This window comes from Chionomys nivalis, chromosome 17 (assembly GCF_950005125.1).
Source record: "Chionomys nivalis chromosome 17, mChiNiv1.1, whole genome shotgun sequence".
Classification (NCBI taxonomy): domain Eukaryota; kingdom Metazoa; phylum Chordata; class Mammalia; order Rodentia; family Cricetidae; genus Chionomys; species Chionomys nivalis.
Genome location: NC_080102.1, coordinates 24,989,761 through 25,004,194, shown reverse-complemented (window position 1 = coordinate 25,004,194; position 14,434 = coordinate 24,989,761). Strand labels below are relative to the sequence as shown.

The 14,434-nt window shown below is 43.5% G+C and overlaps 1 protein-coding gene across 1 annotated transcript in view; it reads left to right on the top strand.

Annotated features, from left to right (window-relative positions):
* The window catches only part of Hhla1 (HHLA1 neighbor of OC90), a 34,961-nt gene extending 27,458 nt beyond the window's left edge, over positions 1-7,503 (top strand). Inside the window, exons 15-18 of the mRNA XM_057792819.1 lie at positions 178-252; positions 3,896-4,052; positions 5,892-5,974; positions 7,460-7,503. Of these exons, the coding sequence (XP_057648802.1) occupies positions 178-252; positions 3,896-4,052; positions 5,892-5,974; positions 7,460-7,503 (359 nt within the window). The remainder of the gene's footprint in view (positions 1-177; positions 253-3,895; positions 4,053-5,891; positions 5,975-7,459) is intronic.
* The last annotated feature ends 6,931 nt before the right edge of the window (positions 7,504-14,434 follow it).

Here is a 14,434-nt window from a genome sequence, read left to right as displayed (position 1 = left end):
TGGTTTCATTGTCTTGGTGCACTGTGCATTTGTGTGATTCCTTTCCCTTTGGCTGTCATTTCCTTGCGGATTTTAAAAACTCTTATCTTTGGAGTGTTGGGATTCTCTGATTCTATGTGTAGTAGCCCAAGGTCATATCATTTTAGTTTTGGAGAATCTTCCTCTTGCTCTTTGCAGATGCTGTCCCTGCAGAGTGGCCCTTCACCCCTGAGTCAGAGTCAGCCCTGGTCCCAGTAGCCCATCAAGTTTCAAGTGAGTAGAAACGCCCAGTCATTGCTTAAGCTTGTGTTTTCTTGCACGCGGTTGCACAGTCTAATAAAGAGGCTTGTTTGATAAATGAAGACTCAGACTGCCAGGATGCAAATCGCAGCTCATCTTCTTTTGTGAGGTGTGGCATCCAGGATTAATTCACCCGATTTCGAGCAAGAACAACTGCAATTACTGGGAGCACTAAAAACATCTGTTCTCTTTCTTCCTGTCTGCATGGTTTTATATAAGATAATGTGTACTGAACTGACTTGGGATTTTAAAGCTCTATGTTATTTAATCTGATCAATGTTCACTGAGTGAACATCTAGGAAACTGTGCTGATCGCTTTGCAAACAGAGGCTGCTCTTGTGATGAGCTGGTTGTTTGGTTGTTAACTGAGCAGGGAGGAAAGAAGTTGTAAATGATGACTCCAAAGTCCAAGCCCCATTTACTGGATGTTTTAAAGGATGCCCTGCTGGCCACATCCCTGAACACTCCATTCTCATGGGTTTGAGAAGCAAAGACTTCCAGAACTCTCAAGACTTGAATTTCTTTTCTCAGCTTTTGGCTGTCACACTCTCCTCTTTTCTGTGCTGTCAGCTGGCTATGAATGAAATTGAGACAAAGTAAGACCTTCAAAGTTGGTCAGGTCCTCAGGCCCCGCCCCCTCCTGAATATCTTTCTATACAAGCTTCCTGAATGTTACAATGCTGGTCAGTCATATGTCAACAGGGCATTATTAACTTGCTGGAGCCTGAACAGTCTCTTGTTTCATATATCGTGAGACCAACTTCAGCCTTCACAACATCCAGTGAATGGTGAATGGGCCTTTCAAACAAAGACCCAATTGTGTTACCAAGAAATTGTGTCTCTGTCTCCTAGGACATCCAAAGGTGGTGCTAACAATAGTCAGGTTGTGTTCTAGAATACAATTTAACTATACACACATCTAGATTTACATTTATAGCTGTATCTATATAGCTGTCTCTGTCCATCTGTCCTTCCACCTATCCACCTGTCCATCATGTATCATCTATCTATATATCCCTGGTCATTTCTGTTGATATTTCTTCAATACCTGTCTGATAGATCACTCTCTACCTACCTATCTATTGTGTACCATTTTCATCCTTTGTCTATGATCTGTCCCATGAAGTAGTCACTGCATAAAATGAAGAGGCTCTGACATCTTTGAGTAAATTATTTTGTTCATCCAAAATATTTGTGGTATGTGGGAATCAGTCCTTAAGGATGCTGATTATATAGTGGAAATGTGAGTCTTATGAGTATGGACCTGGAGTCAGTTCCCTGCAGAATCATTCACTCCCTACACTGTGACATCAGAAAGTACCTGGTTCATAGTAGATGCTAAATGGAATATTGATTGAAGTCTGGCAGTGATATATAGTGTAGGGGTAGTTAACATTTCAGTAGACCTGTGAAAAAATATTTTGTTTCTATATATTTTAAATATCCTTAGTTTTATGAACTCTCTCTACTTGATAAATATTACTGATAAATTACAATTTAAAAATTCTCAGACTGAGTTTAGACTCAGTTGTAGATGACTTGTCTAACATGCATGGAGACTTGGGTTCCATCCTTAGTACCACAAAAAGTCTTTAAAAGTCTCATAAAATTTATAATATAACCCAGTCAGTACACTAAAGATGTTCTTCAACTCAGTAATTGGTGAGGAATCCAAAAAGCTCTTAAATCTCTACCAATGCAGAAACTGAGATTTACAAACCAATACAGGGAAGCACTTTCACACAAGCTTGCAACTGATAATCTATAGCAATAATTCTTCTTTTTTAAATGGTGCAAAAATCAACAGTGCACTTGTTAGACAACAGTCATTCACATAGCTAAGATAGCAGTGTTCTCAGACAGCAGTCATATATTAGTATGGGTTAACTTGTACCCCTTTAGGACTATAAAATATTGCTCAATGGGAGAACAGTTAAAGAGTTTCTTTCCTGGGCTGTGGGGTGAGTTGATCGCCTACCACACATGAAGCTCTGTGTTTAATATCCAGCACCACATAAATTGGGCATGGTGGTGTATGTATGCCTGTGATCCTATAAATCAGAGGGTTGAGGCAGAAGGATACAGAGTTCTAAATTGGTTCAACTATATAGCAAGTTTTAGGCAAACCTGAACTCCATTAGACTCTATATCAAAAAAAAAATCAAATCAAAAACTTCATTCTCCAATAAAGCCAAATATTCCCCAGAGTATTTTCTAGGCAACAATCAGAGCTACACTAAAGAGAAGCCACTGTCCCTGTCTGCTCATTTCTAGACATTAGGTCAGTTTGCTTGATGGTGATGGGTGGCCCCTCCTGGGTGATTGTAACATCCTAATATAATTCAGTACTGGGTGAGAAGCCCTGTGAGAGGAGGACTCTGATCCTTCTTGTTTGTTGCTACATTACTACAAGTCTGTTGGTGTCTGGCGCATAGTAGACTCTCAAACAATTCAATAACTAAATCAACAATAATAGCTATTATTTGTACCCATTTCATAGCAGTACATTGCCATATGCTCAACATAGAAGGATTTACTGACTCCTCCCAGTTGTTCTGCATGCTGGGTCTGAGTCTCCTCATTCCTTTTGTAAGGGGGCCCGAGGGCAGGCTCTGGATTCAGTTTCAGGAGACCCGAGAGGTTGAGATCTTTAACAACTCTATTTTCTTCTTTGTGTAATGTTTGTCTTCTTTTCCTAAAAGCCACATGCTAAACAATAATGAAAAGCTGGTTGTGTGATACATGATCAGCTTCGTCCTCAAGGAGGAGCACTCAGCACTGGTTGTCCAGCGACCTGGCTTGCTAGCTTTATGTTTGATTCTACCATTCCCTTCTGTATTAGCTTCTTGTTGTTGGGACAAAATACCTGACAAAACTAGCTTAAAGAAAGAGGTTTGTTTGGGCTCGCAGTTCAAGGGTACAGTCCACCATGGCAGGGAAGCCATGGCAGTGGGAGCTGGGAGCAGGTGCTGAGATTGTGTCTACCGTTGGGAAATAGAGGGAGGTAAGTCCTGGTGCTCAGAATGTTATCTGCTTTTCATTCGGTCCAGGATGTCACCCCATAGAATGGAGCCTCGCACACTTAAGATGGGTCATCACATCTCCATTAATCCAGTCTAGATGATTTGACATCCTTTCAAGATGACAATCAGTACTAACCATCACACCTTCTTGCCTCCTTACACATGTGGTGCACATGTGCATATCTATGTACATACACATGCGCACATACACACAACATATCCTCTGTATTTAAAGCATTCTCCATTCTCCCCCAACCAGCTATCCTCTTGCAAGATAGTAAGGAATCCTCTGCACCAGAGAGATGCCCTTCTCCCAGTGCATCTCTGTTCCACACTTGGGATGCCTCTCTAGAATGTGCTCCTCAGAAAAATCATGCCTGGTCTCCCTTAGAAATCCAGTTCTCATCATTCTCTTTCTCCTGAAGTTCCCACAGTAGTTTCCCTGAGCAATAAGGAAACCACGCTCTCTAGAATGTCTGTTTCCAACCTAGTGAATTAAGGGATAGACTGAACTCATCAGTCACAGCCTTACCCCAGGAAAGATGCTTGCTGATCTTTTATTGATTTCACGTGTCTGAGATTGCATGTTCCAGGGTGTCCTCAGCCACTCCTCAAAGACGGGGCCATTATAGAAGCTCCCCTGCCCCTGCCCATGAAGAAACTCAACCCATGCCTGATGGAGCTCTGTCGCTTCTTCCAGCAATGTCTCTGTGCCAGCCGAAAGAGAGATCTCAGTTCAGAAGCCATGAGGTAACCTGAGACAATGACTCCTCTGCACACCCTATTGTTATAGACTTCTTATTGTGTGTGGTCTCCCTGCTAATGATCAGATAGACAGGCATGAAATATTCCCAGGCAGTTGGTAGGTGACCAAAAGGAGTGTACTCTGCAGTATGCCCTTACTAAACTTTTATATTCTTGCGATCTATGACGGGGCTTTGTTCATCTCTACATTCTCAAAGTCAAGTGCAGGATCTGGTAAATACACTTGAGCTGAGCTACACTGAGCTAATTCTGTCTGAGATGAAGTGAGAAGAGTCAGGTGGAGCTGAGATGAACTGATTAGGTTGAATTGAAAGGCATGAATTGACCAATGTTGAGGTGAAATGATTTTGGATAAAGTGAGTTGGGCACAGAAGAGATGACCTGTGCTTAGATGGCCTAGGTTAAATAAAGTTAAAGGAGATGATGAGTTGAGGGCAGGTGAGTTGAGATGAGTTTGGGTTCAACAGGGATGAGTCACACTATATCTGGTAGAATTTCCACTGAGGACTTTGAATGTCAGTGTCCTCCACTTGCTGAAATTTTCTAGGAAAATGTAAGCAGAACATTTGCTTATCTAAATTAAGACCTTTAATTCACATCAGGTGTCGCCTGCCAGATGAGATGGTTGTAAAAATAAAATCGGAAGGCCCACCATACTTCATTAAGATGATATGGACATTGATATGCTCCTGTCCTTAAATACCAATAGAAGATGATTCTGAGATGTATTCTTGGTTGCTAAATCCAGAGGAAAATGCAAACAGAGAAATGTATAGCATTCCCCAGTAAGCTGAGGATTAATTTCTCAATTCCTTAATGTTAATCTTAAAAGTTTCTTTATATATCTGCATTATAGATATAGGTGTCTAACTGAGGTTCCAGCCTCTATAAGAACTCTACATCAAAACTCAGACTTCTCTTTCCTCTTGTGCTCATGTCTTACTTGTTCCTGGCTCTCTGGGTCAGTAACTGTTGAGCAGACATAGGTGTGCCTCTTCTTGATTTTGTTACTTTCTTCTCTTTTAACCTGTTTGGGACCAACTTCAGGTGTGAATTTCCTTTACTAAAGCACCTAGTTATTTCTACTCTCCTGGCAGGGTCCTGACTCAAATATTGGTGTTTCTGACTATTGGAATGATAGTGTTTTCTAGCACAGGTTGGAGTAGCTAGGATAAAATCCACACCATCGGGCTGTAGGGGTGGTTCAGTGGTTAAGAGCACCTACCTATTCTTTCGGAAGTCTGGGGTTCAATTCCAACACACCTGGCCCAACCACCTCAGATGCCAGATGCATCACAACAAGACAGTGAAAGTCCAAGCTGAAACCTCTCTTTGTAACAAGCCCATGGTCTCTCCACTGCAGAATTCTGAAGCAGCACTTAGTGCCTCAGATAAGGAGCTGTGGATCACTTTGCAATGCATTTGCTCTATGGCTAGCAATAGGGCTCTTCTACTGTCTTTCTCTCACAAATACAAAAGAGCATCCTCACTTACAGAACATTTACACATTAGTATGGTTCAGGAACTTCACACCACACCTGTTATTCCACTTAATTTTGTGTTATTGCCTTTTACTTACATAGTAAGAAACTAAGGCATAGAGATTAAAGATAAAAATAAACCTCATCGGTCTCAAAGACTGAGCTCTTTCCTAACAAGAATACTTCTCTACCTTTTTCCCATAGTCTATAAAGATAAATAGAGGGTTCCTTGTTATAAATAAAGGGCCCTGTTTGTATTTGTGTAATTACTCTTTTTGATCCTGGCTGTCCTCTCGCGGTCCTCACAGGAGAGTGACTACTCCATCTCTGCTTTAACATTTAGGTATTGCCTGGACTACTATTCCTGGTTCCTGAGGAATTCAACGCAGATCTGTCGGAGAGTGAAGAGAGTGTCCCACTCTCACAGTAAGTACCTGGCTTGCTGGTGTGGTAGCTCAACCGTGAGTACATCTGATGGGAGGGTCTGGTACGCTCACAGTTTGTCTCACTTTGGCCAGGTCCAGAAGACTGCTGTAGCTCATAGAGTTATTATCAAGTCCAGACAGACTTGTGTTCAGTCAGCCTTAGTGTTTACAAGGAGTATAGAAAGCTGTGGAGCCAACTGACACAGGCTACTGCCTCTGTGTGAACCCAAGTCAGTCCCTTGGCTTCTGAGTTCCCATGCAAGCTAAAAAGACAAACAAAAATGAAACAGAAGACAAACCCCACACAAACACTGAAATTCTCAACCAAAGCATATGCAAATAATTTAACGCACAGAGGACTTGACGTCCTAGAGGTGGGCCCATGTCCCTCCATCCTTGTCCTGATGCCTTAATTGTGCACAGAAATGCCCCAAATCTCCCCTAATTCCACATAAAGGGGTGAGGGACTAGACTGGTCTGTCCATTCCCAGCACCAGCACTGAGCTATTTCATCATTTCATTGACCTTGACTCTCAGGTCAAGGAGCTCTGGCCTTTTGAAAACCATGGCATTATATTACATCCTTGGAAAACCCCTTCTGATATGAGCCAGACCCAATCTTGTAATGAGCTATCTTTAACAAACAAAGTCTAGCCACCAAATCTTTCTTTATGGAGCAATGAGATGCACAGGGTCGGTGCCAGCATTTCTTAGACACGTCTCTTGCTCTTTTAAGCCCCCACTATTTCTCAGGTCTCAGATGTCTGCCTCTCAATCTTTCCCTATTCTTTGTTTACAATGTTTCATTCAGAACCTCTCAGAAAAATCAAGCTTCCTTACTCCCCTGCTTTCTTCTGTGCCCTCCACTGTTTCTCTTCTTTTTCCTTCAATTCTTCTACCTCAAACATGAGTTCTCCTATTTCTGGTGTGCAACCTTCATCTCGGTATCTCCTTTCCTATTTCTACCACCACCTTCATCCTACACTGTAAAAGCCAGACAGTGAGGTGAGGGTTCCGGCGTCAAGGGCAGAAATCCCTTGTCTTGGTGTATGGGCATAGACTAGGACAGCCTATCAGCACATCATCCAACATCTCTTCTCTCCTCCCTCCCCTGATGCAACTTCTAAATACACAGCAGGCTATGTTTACTGATCAACATGATAATGAGTTTAAATGATCATAAGGTAATCTGGGGAGATGAGTTGGAGACAGTTGGTTACCAGAAAATCAGCATCTGGGCTGAAAGTAGAACAAACAAACAAACAAAAAACAAAAATAGCAAAAAACAAACAAACAAACAAAAACAAGGCTGTTCCTTCTTCCACTCTGCTGCTGACTGGCAAGGGGCTCTCACAGGAGTCCCCTAGAATGTACTTGCTCTGCATCTGCCCTCAGGAGGAAGCTGAATAATGGCTGGTACTATTCAATTTTTGTGTCTCTGGTCTGTTGCAATCTCAGTGTCCTGATACCCTTCTTGCTCTTTCAGCCTTGAAGCAGAAATGCCTTGAGAATGTCTGCAAGTCCGTGTGAGCACCTCCCAGTGACTTCTGGCACCAAGCCTTCACCCTGGCTTTTTTCTAGTTTGACTGTATTTTCAGAATCCAGCCATGCCCCACCCACGTCATCTGTAGAGGGAAGGGGGCCTCTTTGGAAGCATCAAGTTTTTCTCTCCTGTCAGTCTGTGTCATGCACCGAAGGCAGAGGTTTCGCGATCAGTGGAGAAACAGGAGGCTTCTCTGCTGCTTCAGAGCAAGGGAAACCTATGATTTAGGCTCAAGAACCTACCATTATGCCTGCAGCAATTCAGATACCAGGAGTACTTGGGGAGAGGATTCATTTTAGTGTGCACACAGCAGTTCAGCATAGATACCTGTGCAAATTCCTGAAGGTGACTCAAACTTGGGACTTTTGGATGACAACAAGAGGATAAATTGAAAAAGCCTGACTCTACTAAACAGGCTTGTCAAGCTACAGCTTCAAGATTCTCTCCCATTGAGTCTGTGAAAATGGGATAAATACAGCTAGTTTTCTAGGGGCAAAAAAGATGATCACCTCAATAGAAGTCAAAGAGATGTTCATTTTATTATGTGTAAGTTAATTGGCTCAGACCTTTCTTATGGACAAAGTTTGGCTGTAAAGTGTAACAGGCCTTAACACAAGCGACACAATGTTAGCAGCAACATTCTGAGCTTAAAACGCGGCATGTGGGCTCCAACACCTGCTAAACAGAAGATCTAATCCGTCAAAGACTTAGGCCATAGTCTCAGGACCCAGAAGAGTCCCTAAACGTGTCAACCTTTCTTTCTGACTTCTATAGTTTCATTTCTCACTGGTTTTGCTAACAAAGCTACTATTTTTATGGAGAAAAAGCAAAGAGTGATGAGGCTTGGGGCTGCATGATTTGGGCAAGTTCCTCACACACTTGCCAGCTGGGAAGCAACACAGGCTGTCTGTTCTTTAGGGGTGTCTGTTTGTCCTCTTGTGAAACTGTCTTAAAAAAAAGGATGGCCAAAGCTCTCCAGAAAGAAGCTCATCATTTTGGATGGGCTGGTGGCTCAGTTTAACATACCAAGTTGTTTGTTTTCTTCCTTCCTTCTTTCCTTCCTTCCTTTCTTTTTTTCTGAGATAAGGTTGTTTCACTGTGTATCTCTGGCTGTCCTGGATCTCCCTCTGTAGACCAGGCTGTCCTTGAACTCAGAGATTTGTCTGCCTCTGCCCCCCCCCCCAAGTGCTGGGAATAAAGGCACGTATCACCACTACCTGGCTACAAAGCTGTTTTCTTGAGAAGAGCCCATGTGGATTCAACTCCATTCATTAGGAATAATGACCAACCATGACTGAACCTTGAAAAACCTCAAATATTGGGCACCTTTGAGACCTGTGCAGGTATATGATATATATAGTTTTGAGGACAAGAGCTCAGAGGACCAGATGAGACCATATCTCTACAGTCACTCTTCCTGTGTAACAGTAACAATGGTGGGAAGGGCACAAAGTCCACATGCAAACTGCCAGCCCAGTAGTGAGTCCTCTGGTCTCCAAGAGCCTCAGGAAGCCTTAAGCATATCTTGGCTTATGTGATGGCTCTGGAAAGTAGCAAGCTTCAGTAGATGTCATAGAACTGGGATTCTAATTCATGGATATGTGGCTACTAGTGCTTAACTGATTAGGTAACGGAGATGGAGCATTTGTATGCCCCAGGTGACCAAGTAAATTGTATCATTGCCCAAACAACTTTATTAAGCTACATTCTTCCTGGAAGGGGTCCCACCTCCCAAAGCTCCCAAAATCTTTAAGAATAGTTCCACCAGTAGGGAATGAAATGCACAATACACATGTCTATGGTGGGAGGAGGTTCATATTTAAAGTATAACAGCATATTTAAACTATAACATATTTAGGCTCTAACATGAGGAGGCTATGGTGGAAAATCTTCAAATCCATTACAAATGTCTAGAACTACCCTCCCTGGCAGGTTGCTAATTCCTTAGCATCATACCATAGCTATGCTCTTGAGATGCTGAGAACACGGGTTTTACTGTATTGAGACACGTGCCCCATTGACTTGGTAGCTTTAGCAATGGTGGCTTGGTGTAGGAGGTCCTTCTGTTTATGTGTTGCTTTCATTGGTTAATGAATAAAAAAAAAACTGCATTGGCCTTTTGATAGGGCAGAACTTAGGTGTGTGTGTGTAGGGCAGAAACAGAACTAAATGCTGGGAGAAAAAAGGGTGGAGAGAGAAAAGCCATGGATCCTCTGCCTAAGACGGACGCCGCCTGTTAAAATCTTTCCTGGTAAGCCACTGCCATGTGGCAATATACAGATTAATAAAAAATGGGTAAAATCAAGATGTGAGAGTTAGCCAATAAGAGGCTAGAGATAATGGGCCAAACAGTGATTTAATTAATAAAATTTCTGTGTGGTTATTTCAGGGCTAAACTAGCCGGGCAGCCGGGACAAACAAGCAGCCCCTCTCCCTGCAACAGTGACTCTTCTGGGTTTGTGAAAAAAATACTGAAGCCTGGGTAGCTCCAGTCCTCAGTGCACCGACATGACCTAATGACAATTACAGGCAGAATCTCTAGCATACAAGGACAGCTCCATCTGTGGAGATTCCAGTGGACTCTGCTGGGAAGGCTCCACTGACCCCTGATATAATCATCTGACCAGTTCTGTTCCTTCAAGAGGCAAAGCTGGAACGAGAAGCTCAGAGGGTTCATGGCCAGGCTGACTTAATCTGTTCCTAAAAGAATGGCATGTGTGAGCAGGGACAAATATGTTTAAAATGCTTGCTTGCGTTCCATTAGCTTGCAATTCTCTCCTCCTAACGTCACACAAACAGCCTGGTGTGGTGGCTGTAGGGGCAAGGATGAAGTCCTGGCAAACACCAATGGCACACTGTTGGGAAGGAAAATACTTTACACAGTGTCCTGAGGAAAAGAGAGGACTCTGAATAGCTCCTGAACCAGTAGGATGACCTCCATGTACAGACACGGAAGCCAAGATGGAGCTAAGTAGGGCTGACAGTAGAACCTACAGTGCTTAATTTTAAAGCTTCACTTGATTGCATCCCACAGCTTGAACAAAAAACCATAAAGGAAAGAGAGATCAAATTCCCGTGTCTAAGCAGGGACTTTTGAAGAGTCACCTAAGATATTCTCGTAGCAATATTTAGGAAAGACAAAGCCTGCCTTTTTCCTAGCAAGGGAGTCTGTGACTTTCAATATTTCTCATCCTCTAGAGTTGTTCCCTTGTGACCCTTAGACATAATCAGGGAGCCTGTGAGACATGGCAGTGGGGTGGGGTGTGTGGAACAGGGCAGCCATTGTCCTTTAATTAGAGCTTGGGTCTCCGCATGGGGCTCAAGACGGGACTGTTTAATATGGAGCCTTCACCTGTGCCAAGATATAGCATTATGATACCTCCTCCCTCTGATGCAGCTCACCTGCCAGAGTGCATGAAAAGCTCTTGGTGTGTGTGGGGGGATGTGCTCACATGACTAGGGGGCTTTGCCTGGGCTATAAAAGACTGTTCCCATTTGCTCAAAGCCAAGCATCCTTGGATCATTCGATAGTTGTTGAGTGAAGCTTCACTTCACGGTAGGTACCTACTTCTTGTGATGGTGTAAAAGGATAGATAGAGAGAAGAGGAAGAGATGGGGGAGGATGGGGAGGCAGGGTCAGGGAGATGGGAGAAATAGATAGAGGACGACAAGGAGAATGAGTAGAAGGACGAGAAGGGAAGAGGAAAGAAAAGAGAAATAGTTGGAGAGATAAGTGAGTGGATGAAAAGGAGAAATAAAGGGAGAGGGAAAAAGAGTAGAAAGGGAAGAAGGGCTGGGTATTTAGTGCTGTGTGAGTTCTGGATGTTATAGGAATACCAAGGGCACAATGGGTCCTTGTAGGAGGAGACGCAGTTTCAAGTGGGCAGCACTTGCTAAAATGCACTTGGAAATCTCCTGCCCAACCTTCCTACCACACACCCCACTCCAGCAAGGGTCCTACACAGGGAAACTCATGTGGGTGGGTGGTCCTGAGCACGGAGCTCCAGCCTCGTGGTTCATAACAAGACCCTCCTGGGTCGACTTCATGAATCCCATATGAATCCATGCATAGGAGAATGAGCGCCATCTGTCCAGCTACAGAACCTGACTACTCTAGCCCAGTCAGCTTGATGTGGCTCCAAGAGACAGTCTAGTGGCCGGGGGTTAGCTGTCAGGAGGTAGCCTTGTAAGCAGGATTATCCAGGCAATGCCTGCCAAGAGCAACCTTGAGATACACCTTGAGGTACAAGACAGGCCTCCTGACTGAATTGTAGCAATAATCACGAGGCTGTTTATTTATTTTGGATCATGTGCCTGACCAGAGAGCTGAGTAAAGGTAATATCCACAAAGCAAAGACTTTGGTTAGATTGGTCATTGATATGAAGCATGGACACTGGCAATCATGTTGCTTCCCCTTTTAAAAGCAATTCAGTAAGTTAAGACCTAACTGAGCCTCACACTCTGTCGAGAAAGGGAGACATGATTTATATATATATATATTGGTCTTAGGATTTAGTTCCTTGACAGTGTATGGAGCATGCTCAGTGGAGAACCTGACATAATGATCCAATAAAGGCAAGGAGCAAGATCCTCAAGTTTATAACCTAGTTAAAACTTTGTATAGGGAATGCATAACATTATATAAATATAAATATATGTGTATTCACCATCTTATCAATTTTCAATGGACAGCTGTGTGAAGCAATTTTTTTTTGTTTTTGTATCATCTTCTCCACTGTCCACTTCCAGAATTTTTTTTAATTCCCCAATTGAAACTCTACAAAACAACCCCCTCCCCTTGCTGGCCCCACTCTCCTCTCTGATAACTTCTTTCTTAAACTAGAATAATGGTGGAGTCCTGCTTATGGTCAGGTGCTTTTCTCATTTGCATTTCCATAAATACATCCTAAGTACTAGAACCCAGTGGTTCTTAACCTTCCTAATACTGAGACCCTTTAATATAGTTCCTCATGTTGTGGTGACCCCCCACCACCACCACAAAATGAATTTTGTTGCTACTTCGTAACTGTAATTTTACTACTGTTATGACTCGTAAATATCTCTGTGTTGCAATGGTCTTAGGTGACCCCGTGAAAGGGTCATTTAATCCCAAAGGAGTCACAATTCATAGGTTGATAACTGCTATCCTAGGAGGAAATAGCCAAGTGGCCCTCATCCTGTATAGACTGCGCTGATGGCCAGCAGGGGAAGTACACTCCTAAGATGTGGGTCAAAGGTTTTAACTAGACCCTTAACTTTATTTCCCAAAGAGGGGGTTCCATACAAACAGGACAGACATCAGCACGAGCCTTCTTCTGCAATGCAGTCCACTGCTACAATCTCAGTCGCTGGTGCCACGGAGCTGCTCAGGTTCTTCAGTTATCACAGCCTAAGGGTAGAGGGCTAGCTCACTTGGGCCCTGTAAGAGCTACCCAGCAGGCTCTACCACTGTAATAGTGTTGGCTAGGAGTCAGGTACATGGGGAAGTGGGACCTTTGTACCATAATTCGTCAGCCTCCAAGCTTCAAAGGCTTCATTGCGAAGCATGCAATTAGACTGGATGATGCCCATGCATGGTCTTTCCAAGTCCCCATTACAGTCTTCTCTCCTGGGTAATGGGAACGGTAACCATCAGATGCCGTAAGCGCTAGACGACTACTGGATTGGCGAGGGTCTGGCGGCCTCTTTCTTTTGAGTTTGACTTAAAAGGGGGCCTGCAGGAAATGAAAGGCATTTCCTGCACACTAGTGGAGGTCCTAGCGCTAGCACAACTCTTTGGGAGACTTGTCTCACAATTCATTTCAATATGGCTTCAGCCTGAAAAGGGGGAGGCAGTCAGAGCTGAGTCTGCAGAGCTTGTCTGATGTTGAGAGCTCATCTGTTCTAAATGATTGCAGGTAGAGCATTGTGCTGAAGGAAAATCATACAACAGCTTAGTCCAATCAGGATTTTCTTTCATTCAAAACACATTCATTTTGCAGCCACAAGAGGCCGTGCTAGAGGCAGATTCTTAGAGCCTACAAGGTCTACCCACTCAGGACTCTCTATACTAAACTGAGTTCCTAGACAGGGAGAGTCCAGCATGACAACCCCTAACATGTGGAGCACCGCCTTTGCCTCTAGAAGAACCCATCATAGAAAGTGCCCCTTCTCGTAGGTTGATGGCCCTACAGAGGGAACACTTGAATCTAGCTTAGTAGTTTAGGGGCTTCCATATGCCCTGTTGGCCAAGCACCCTTGTGCAATGCACAATATCTACAACCCTATGTGTGCTACTGGGATAGTCTGGATCATGCTGTATCGTTGTTCATACCATGCCCTGAAATCAGGGTCTAAAACAGAATAAGCACAAGTCGACCAATCATTTTCCACGGCTTAGGGAATTATAACTAGGGAGAAAAGTATTTCAGAATCCCTCTAGTCTCCTTTCTCCTGTTAACGTACTGTTTTTGGGTGTTAGAGTGCCTATTCAAGTCAAATTCTCGACAATCTGAACATAAGAAAATATGATGGGATTCCAGGACTCTCGTTCCTACCTTATTCCTTTGTCCCCAGAGCAACCCCTGAGGATATCCACTGATATCCTACGACTGCAACCAGATAATTCAAGTGCTCAAAAACTAAGGAGGAAAGGAGTTGCTCCAGGAGAGGACCATTTGTTGGCATGCAGCTCCCCCATGTGGTCCCCTGGTTTATTTATCTCTGGAGTGGTGTTGGTAGGGTTCAAACCCACCTCCCTCCCCCATGCTATGTCTTCAGTAAATTCACGTAGAATAAATGTGTGAAGGAACAGGACACTGCCATGTCTTTGGGGAGAACACAGCTAACTTTCCATTTTACTGCTGGGTAAGCTGTGTTTCCATGAGGGAACACTAGCTTTTCATGTCAAAATTGCTAATTAGTATTGAAGCTGGGAC